General features: G+C 40.7%; 1 protein-coding gene across 1 annotated transcript; it reads right to left on the bottom strand.

Moving 5' to 3' along the window:
* Positions 1 to 845: 845 nt before the first annotated feature.
* On the bottom strand, positions 846 to 6,527 carry si:dkey-29p10.4 (E3 ubiquitin-protein ligase TRIM21). The gene is made up of 7 exons (XM_068723887.1): positions 6,280 to 6,527; positions 4,523 to 5,487; positions 4,304 to 4,399; positions 3,240 to 3,488; positions 3,114 to 3,136; positions 1,994 to 2,148; positions 846 to 1,818 (listed from the first exon to the last, which is right to left on the bottom strand). The coding sequence occupies exons 1-7, from the start codon at positions 6,521 to 6,523 to the stop codon at positions 1,274 to 1,276; spliced, it is 2,277 nt and encodes a 758-aa protein (XP_068579988.1). The 5' UTR covers positions 6,524 to 6,527; the 3' UTR covers positions 846 to 1,273.
* Between the last annotated feature and the right edge of the window lie 2,986 nt (positions 6,528 to 9,513).

Here is a 9,513-nt window from a genome sequence, read left to right as displayed (position 1 = left end):
ATTAAATGTAATAGTCTGGAAAAGCTTGTAAGAGACAGGCTGAGTTTGAGAGACCACTGGATGGACAGGGAGAGGAGAATTTAATTATCCTGACGTAAAAGCCCCCTCCCTCTCCCCCTTCACCCTCTCTGACATGTCTCACAATCTGCCTTCATGTGCCAGCTGGGGAAAAGAAAAAGAAGCAAAAAAATGTCTGACTACCTTTGGATCGTGTGGCTGATGGTGTGAAATTGTTGCCATGGTTAACTGGTGCACCTGCGTAGCTTCAAATCAAGCCTCAGCAGACATTTTGGTGAAAGTAGCTTTTAAATTGTGCGTTGATTAGAACTTGCTATTTACAAAGCTCTACCCCCTGAGCTTTCCTTTACTCAGTCCTTTTCAGTTATATTACATTTGCCACTGTCAATCCCGAGGACTTTAAGCTACTGAATTAGCCAACAAGTTTGGATCCACTTTGATCATTGGCCAGCTGTCCCTGAACCACTGGCATGTTGGTGCTCTACCAATCATCCAGAAGGAGTTTATGTAAACACCACTTTGATCCCTCTCAATGACGTCAACCGCACAGACCCCCAGTCAGAATAAATGAGCCTTATTTTGCACACTGTAGCAATCTGTGAGGCTGTAAGTAGTTTGTGGCAAGGGCAGTGTTTGTTGTCAGTAAAGCTCACAGGCTGCGAGGGCAGTGAGAGTTCAAAGTTAGCACAACAACTGTCACCTGACACACAGCTGTTTCTATGTTGCCATTTAAATGCAAATAGGTGTTATAAAGGCAAGACATAATGCAGGGTTTACTTTGTTTTCAAATCTTTGACTTTTATTACTTTAAAAAGACAACAGACAAGACAAAGAACATTTGGAGAATATTAAAAACATTTTAAAAATGAAAAAAAAAATGTTTGTATAAGTCCGCACTGATAACTTGCATCTCATGTAAAAACTTTTACATTTGTTTATTGACAATCTTAAATGAAATCTAAAATCCAGTGACAAAAACTATGCTGCCACTTTTAGGAATGCTGCATGTATTGTGTACAACGATGGACTTTCTTGTAAGGTCCAGTACTATCATGACATAAATGTATATAAAATCACATTTGAGGATTTTTGTAAAAGTAGAACATTATATGCAGTGCATAACTATCATACCCGAACAATTTACTGATTTGCATATTTTTGTTTATGATTAAATGGTTTTCACATATAAAAAGGTACAACACTTTCATGTACCCTGTACATTTCCATCACAACTGACGTGCGAGCATTGCGTGGTTTATGACTCAAACAGATCAGAGATGGCCAGGTGTGTTTTCGACACAGAGAACGCTGGGTACAGAGGGTCAGTAAACCTGTGCTTGTAGGAATGCATTAAAGCTAGACTGCCCCCTGGTGTCACATTAAAGAATGATAAAATGCCCTCCTCAAATTCGAGGAACACTCCCACCCTCTGCAGCCCGTCTCCATCCACAGGAACCGCCACCTTGTTATGCAGAGCTTCCACCTTCTTTCGGTCACAGGCCAGGCACCAGGAATATGAGTTGAAGCCCAGACGAGAGTTGTCCTTTTGGCCTTTCCTCTCTATCTGACCCTCACACAGCCCCACCTTCCAGCGGCCCTCATCCACAGACACGTTCACCTCCCAGTACCAGTACCCCTTCTCCATGGAACGGGAGGCCAGGACCTGTGGAAAGGAGCTGAATCGAGCCTCGTGATCTGTGTACGCCTGCTGGGTCTCGCTGTAGGTCACCCTCCTGCTGTTATCAGACAGCTGCAGCTTGGGATGGGCAGTATCTGCATCCAAGAAGAGGGCGGTACCATCTGTACACAGAAAAGGGAAATTAAAGAAGAATTTAGACTAATTGAATATACCACAATTGGGCCTACTGGATGCATTTAGTCCACTGGTTAAATTAGCTGTGATTCATCAGTGAGTGGCAAGTAAACAGGTGTTGGTACAAAAAAAACCCAACAACAACAACAACACTTGTCTTACGGAGCAGTCTGTAGAGGTCTCTGGATTTGCCTGGCACAGTGATGACGACTGAGTCCAGACGTTTCTCTGTCCAACTCTGCAGACATTTGAGCCGGGCCTGATCCACTTCCTCTGGAGCCTTGAACTGGTCCACACAGCTGCCCGTGTTACTAGTCCTGGTGAAGAAAAGCATAAAGATTTAAGACTATTAAACTTTAGCATTTATTCCTTAATGCCCTTTAAAGGAGGCATATGAACAGTTACACAGAAACATTTTCTTTTCTTTTTTTAAAGTTACCATTAGCATTTTAGCAAACAGAATTGGCTAAAGCTTCTGTCAAAGAAGACCCAATAAGACAATATGCCTGTCAACAAACAATTTCCATTTGTTTATAATATAAATGTAGCAGAAAATATAGCTTGTTAATAAAAATTGTATTAACTTATTCTCATACTTGTATTTGAGTAGTTTCATACACAGTTGAAATCATTAAAGGTTGGTTCACAAATATAAAAACAGAACATTGTTCCTCACTGTCCTCTTGTGGTATCCAGCCATGCAGATAGTTTTGTTTTATTTTGAACATAACTACATAGACTAGTAGTTCATTCTCAGCTGAAGGAAAATAGGAGACTGTATGTGAAATATTCTTCCAGAACAACACAAGATTTCCCAGGACATTCAGCTTTTTTTCTTAGATTTCTTATGTGTTTTCAATGACTTGAAAATGAGTCAAATGTATTCCAGGTTTTCTAGGACACATGGGAACCCTGAAAAACTGTTTCAGGGTTCCCAGCGAGGTCTGAGCATATCCACCTTTACAGGTGCACTGGTTCTTTGTAGGTACATTGCTGTTGATTTTTTTTTTTAAATGTAATTGTTGGTCAGCACCAACAATAACAAACAAATATTGAGATTGGAAGCAGAGAGCCATCTCAAAACCTTGACACTTGCTTCTGCATAGCTAAAGGGAAGCCAGAGAATATGGTTGAACCGACTCTTTAGCACATTAATGACCTGTTTTTAACGCAGGCTGTTTACTGAAGCTAAGCTTTGTTGGTAGAACACTTAGCTATTGACATGTTCAACAAATAAACTCTTTACATGCAACCAGGTACAAGTTGAGAGGAAATCACTTACAGTGGGGCTACCTTGTTGTATTCCTGCCATGTCAGAAAGAAGAAAAAGAAGATTCCTTGCGTTAGTGTTCATAAGTCAGCCAAAAGTAAGTAGATCTTATGTTTTACTTATATTTCTCCAACACACCATAATGAAGAGCTGGTCCTGAATGCGTTTGTCTCCTTTGGCATCAGCCAACCCCTCCAGGGTGTGGAGTCCCTGTTGCATGGACTGCAGGGAGGTCCGGAGGTGGCCGAGTTCCTCCTCTAGTCCCCCCAGAACTCTGCTTTCCTCCTTCGTCACACACTGCAGAGCCGATTGCTCCTCCTGCTCCAGGGCCTCTCTGATGGCTCTGTACTGCTGCTGCACTCCTGCTCGAGCCTCGCCTAAAACCACCTGGACAGACACAATGTGGATCAACGTCATGCAATGCAACACTCAAGTCCATTAAGGCTCTTCTCATTACATTACATTACATTACAGTCATTTAGCAGACGCTTTTATCCAAAGCGACTTACAATAAGTGTATTCAACATTGGTAATCAAAAGAACTACTAGTCACCAGAAGTCATAAGTACATTTCCTTTTCCAAACAAGCATCTAAGAGCATGAAGCAGAGCATAACTCAGAGCCAAAGTACAGAAACAAGAAAAACAGTTAGTGCTATAAGTAATACGAATACAATAAGTGCAACAAGCTAGTATGAAAACAATAAGCGCTAAGTGGAAGGCTCAGGGTAGCACTTCCTGAAGAGGTGGGTTTTCAGCCTGCGCTCATTGCAGTCAGAGAACCCTCACTCGACCAACGGAAAATAAATAAAAAATCTGAACTCAAGATTTAGATTGAAGATGTTTTCTCAATCAATATGAGCATCAAACAAACTTTAAATAGTATAAAACATAAAAACATCGCTAATGAATTTTATGAATCTTAATTTAATAAATGTATAAACTTAAAGATATAAAGATTAGAAAGAAGTCTACCGATTTAAAATTGCTTCATTTGAGTAAGTTAATCATACTCGTTTACCCATATATATATATATATATATATATATATATATATATATATATATATATATATATATATATATATATATATATATAAAAATAAAATTCAACCCATTAAAAACATGTGGATGAGTCTCAGCATCTGTAAAAAAACGTATACATCATGTTGGGTCAGAGTAACTATAGAGCGAGATCTCTTACACTGGCGGTCTCTTTCTTCAGTGCGAGTTCAGTCACCCTGTTCTTCACTTCCTGTTCAGCCTCCTGCAGTTGCTTGATTTCTTCTTTTAGGTTCACCTGAGGGGGAAGGGGAGGAAGGATCACTTATTATTTGGTATGGCCGTATTTACATCCATCTCAACTTTGACCACAATCACTGTGTATTTACGGTGTGTGTGGTGCTGTAAGGTCACCACTTACCCTGAGCTCTCTCTCTGCCTCCCTGATGCTGATGCAGATGTGGTCGCGGTGCGAGCCGATGACGGTGCACACCGTGCACACGCACACTCCACACTGCCGACAGTAGATGCGGTTTATCTCTTGGTGCTCCTGACACCTCCAGGGAGAAAAATCCTCCATGGGAGGAACCAAGGTATGATTCTGGAAGATGGGGGAGTCCAGATGGGGACGCAGGTGTTCTGTACACATGGAAGCGCCGCACACCAGACAGGTCTTGACGGCGGACTGACACCTAGTTTTAGGGCAATAATGGCAGGGCACAGGGCTGGCATTTTTGTTCTCTGACCCCGGGAAGATGCCGACACGACTTGGAAATCTTGGGGCATCGGCAGGATGTTTGCTGGATATCAGTGGAGACTTGCTGCCATGGTGTAGAGGAGACGTACTTTTACCTGGAGTTGAAACTCCAGGAAGGGAATCAGAGTTGGCAGATGTGGCAGGTTTCATTGGCGATGCAGGAACTCCTGTCACTTGTGTGTCCTTCTTTGGAGTTGCAAGAGCAGGTGCATCACATAGATCAACCTCATTGGAGGTGTCAGAGTCATCCAATGAGATCATTTCTACTGATTTAGGCTGGGCCTGCTGGATTGAGATGTCTGGAGGCACATCACTTGCAGGCACTGCCTTGCTGTCAGAGGTGTCACTGGAGGACGTGCCATCGCCGCGCTCAGACTTTGTGGATTCTGGGTGCGCTGCTTTCTTGGATGTCTCCACACTCGTAGGCTGCAAGGGTTTAAACGTGAAGGAAGTGGTAGGAGTCTCGGTCTCACTGGAGCGCTCTCGGGGAGACTCCCCAGTTGATCGTTTTGTGTCAGGTTGCTCCGATACAGGCGTGCTGGCTTTTCTCTTCCCGAGAAGTCGGCCGCTGAGTGAGGGTCTCCCCAATACGGGATTCAAAGTATTTTGTTCATTATCACCCGATGTGCCTTTAAAATAGAGTACAAACAAAGCAAAACTGGTTAGTGGGAGGGTTGATCGAGCACTTTTAGAGCAATACCTCACAAGAACACCTGCAAGTTGCCTTCAGCACAACTGAGCAATTCCACTTTAGTCAACTCAAGCAGTGATCTAGTTAGTTAGCACTTCTGTGAGTTATTTTGTTGCCTTGTAAGCTCACTTAGGAAAGCTGCCTGACATGTTTGTGATATGTGTCAAACAATCTGTATTCATGTCATGGCTGATACCTGATTCAGTGTCAACACAGAAGCGGATCCTGGATATTGGATTAGTGTTTCCTTACAATTGGTATTCAACTTAAAATGACTGTTAGCGCATTTGTGATTTATAATCATTCATAAGTTAAGCATGGAACATAATAAATATAAATGTAGAAATGGTAAAAGTCTGAAAGAACCATGACGATTTATGCTAAGAACAAGAAAAGCTCACGAGCAAAAACGTCGGAAGTGAATCAGACCTTTACCCTCGCGGACTATTTGCTAACTTAATAACTATTAACTAAATCACACAAGAGCGTATGCATTTTAAAGATGTGATTTTAACTACGTAAAACGTTAAGGATGTGGCTTGAATGGCATTTTCCGGTGGGGAAGTCAAGACTATTATATTTTTAGGGTGCCAGAATTACAAATATTAAAGTAGTTAGCTAATGCTAGCAGTGGGGTAACATTAGTAAACGTCAACATTAGCTAACGCTACTAACTTAATTAAAGCTGCACAAAAATTAAGCATTCACGTTGCTGTAACTTTCAGGTTACCTGCAGCGCTGCGAGGCGGAGTCCATCTACTGCTGGCGGGCGACAGTCTGCTGTCAAACGGCAGAGTCTGGTACACTGTTTTACACCTCCACTCCGGACAATGGTACGGGCCGGTCGGGGAAATACTCCACAGGTCCCCGATGCACCGTTGGCAGAACCGGTGGTTACATTTCAGAGTGACGGGGTCCCGGGTCAGCTCGTTGCAGAGGGGACACCTCGCCGGGGTGTCCAACGTGGCTCCCATTTTGTTTTTGGCTTACGTTTACTTTCCTGCTTCCTTGATGTCAAGCAGAGGGGGCGGGGCTACATGTTTGAATCAAGCCCCGCCTCTCCAGAAGTGCGTGTGTTAAAGGTACAGTCACGCCAAGTCAGTAGTATTCTACATGCATTTGACTGCAATAGAGCATAATGTAGGAGACATGATGACATAGGCTGTATGTAAGTTAGGAGCACATTATTTGGCTCTGAAATGTAGCCAAGTTGAAGTAGTATTATATTGGAAATACACATATAAAGTACAAGTATATCAAAAGTACAATACTTAAATAATACGTAGCCTACTTGGTTACTCTGTTGATAATATTAACCCATAATAAAGTAAAAGTAGCAAAACCACAATTTAAAAACACTCGTACACACTTATAGTCAATCCACAAATCAATTTATCAATAATTAAAGACTTACTTCATTGTCAATTTTATTGCATGCATGAATAACAAGTACAATATGTACCTTTTAAAAAGCAGTTGAGTAGTACAAAGTCACACAAAGTGGAAGTAACTCAAGTAAAGTATTTCAAATTGCCCATTCAGTACAGAGTACATGTATTTTATATCACATCAATGGTACACTCCAGTCATTCACTTTCATCCATCAAAGGTTTCGCTATGTGATTGGTTGACTTTTACTTTTAGTGTTGCATGAGGACACTGTGATGAACTTCATTGATGTCGTCACAATAAAGTTGTTTTTCACAAAAATTCAAGAGCTCTCTCTGGAATTTTCATCATCTTTTTTCTGTACCGGAGCTTTGGGTTTGCCCTGAGAAACCCTATTTTACATTTAGTAATTGTGGTTTAAAACAGAATTGCATAACCGTTTTACCATAAAAGGGCTGATAACAAACATTTAGCCAATGGAACCTTAAGTCAAAGTGCTGCAAACATTTTATGCAGTCACTCATTGTTTTGCCAAGAAATGCAATTAAATTAAATGTAAGTTATTCTTCATCTCACGATACTCCAAACAACTCCCATGAGGACCATGAACCACACACAACCAATCAGCCATGAAGCCGTCTCGACAGCAGCCTATTTAGTGCTATGAATCAGAGTATTAAGCTTCTAACAATTCTTTTCTATTCACGATGAAAAATAGCTTTGTGAGCTGCAAGAAGTGGGTTGTTGCTGTAACGCCTTAAAGCATCAGCTGCAATCAATAATGGCCAAATGTGGTATTTTCTTATTTCTCTCATGCCCCCCCCCCCCCACAACATTCTTGTCTTTATGGTGGTCTAGACGTGTGACTCGGATAAAAAAAGGCTATTGTGTCTTGTGAGTGAGAGGTTAAGCTTTCATAATCTCAAATAAGTTTTATCTCTCAAAGAGACTGTGTTTCCTTTTTAGTGTTGCCTGGAAATACAAGGTGAGAGTTTTGGCCTATCACCTGACAGCTACGTATGAACTTGACTTATGAACGTGATTAAGGAAATTGAAGGCTAGCATTAAAATAAGGATTACATTAAAAAAAAACATCTAACATTGAAATGAATTGATAAACGTTTGAATACTTTTAAACCCAGCAGACTCTCAGTTTTCAGACTGTGTTGAACATTAAGGAGCCTGTCTTGCGTAACAGAGGAGGAGCACAAGTAATAGTTTGTGGCTCTCTTTTACTTCCTTCTTCTTTTCCCCCTCAAACGTTTTGAGTAAATGTTGGTGTTGTAATGCACTTTGTCTACATATATTTTACACAATCATACTAACAATGCTTTAACCAACAAATACATCTATTCACCAAAACGTTGATTGAGTAGTATGAAAGTTTATTTATTCCTGACAAAACCAACTCAAGGTCCACATAGCAGCCTTTTCTGGAACTTTCAAACGTGTAACACAGTCTTCATCAGCAGATGAACGGGCTTGCAACAGATCCATCTCCAAATCTGCAAACTCCCCCCATTGATAAAGTCTGTGTGATATGGTTGCATAACTTTTGGTAATAATATTGGAGGACTACCAAAGTCCACAACAGAATGTATGCTTTCTTTAAATAAAACTAAACTCTTGTCATGTAAGGTCCCTTTGAAATCAATATTCATAATTATGGTATAATATGCAGGTATTTTGTGTGTTGTGACCATTTGTAACTTATTCTATTTCCTGCTATAAACCTTCTAAAACATAAGGAGTTATCAATTATGTTCCTTTGCAGCTACCTTCTCTACAATATTACAACAGATCAAAGTCATAATTGTATAACTTTCCCACTCAATGGCCATATTCGGCCCTTTTAAAGGGGTTCACCACCAATCTTGTAATGCATGGGACTTGCAAGAGACAGATTTTTTTGAAAGATGGACAAAATTGATGCAGCAGAGGCTGAGATATTCTGACGTTTAGTCACTACAGGTCAAACTCCAAAAACTCACATATCCCACAATGCAACTCGATAGAAGTAGAGAGTAGATAAGACATACTGCTGTTTTCCATAACCAGTTATCTAATGTTCATGTGAACAATCAGTAGAGTGCCCCTTTAACAAAAATGTACTTTTGTCAAAACGAACAAAAAAACACAACAACGTTTTACAGTGAAAACCTTTATTAAGTGTTGATATATTCTTAAAGGAATCTCATAATTGGTCTAAGTTAACCTCCTCAATATTTGCTAATTGTTTGGTATCTATAGAATATCTATTTACACAGGAACATATCCACAGGTGACGCTGGGACAGGCTTTACTAATCCAGTACCACTAGAGTTCTCTCCTCAGGCACACCAGTCACTATACATAATACTCCATCTCCATCATGTTACCCTGTATGTCCCAACAAAACAAAGCAAGGAAAGGGAGTCAAAGAGAGAAAAACAGAAAGAGAGAGCTGGAGACAAAGACAGAGATGGACAGATTTAGCTAAACAGCAGGACCGTTGTGTGTCAAGCTGGCATATTGGTTCTTTAGGCCAACTGTTGCACACAACACAATCACACCAACACTCACAGATGTGCATGCA

Source organism: Cebidichthys violaceus, unplaced genomic scaffold, assembly GCF_023349555.1.
Source record: "Cebidichthys violaceus isolate CVI_PGR_0920_01 unplaced genomic scaffold, fCebVio1.0.p SCAF_3, whole genome shotgun sequence".
NCBI lineage: Eukaryota > Metazoa > Chordata > Actinopteri > Perciformes > Stichaeidae > Cebidichthys > Cebidichthys violaceus.
This window is presented reverse-complemented; position numbering and strand designations above follow the sequence as displayed.

Coding starts and splice junctions, on each gene's coding strand:
- si:dkey-29p10.4 (XM_068723887.1), bottom strand. CDS start 6,523: ATGGGAGCCACGTTGGACACCCCGGCGAGGTGTCCCCTCTGCAACGAG. Junction 3,137..3,239: donor AGGACCAGCTCTTCATTATG/GTGTGTTGGAGA, acceptor CTGACATGGCAG/GAATACAACAAGGTAGCCCC. Junction 1,819..1,993: donor AGACCTCTACAGACTGCTCC/GTAAGACAAGTG, acceptor TTCTGTGTACAG/ATGGTACCGCCCTCTTCTTG.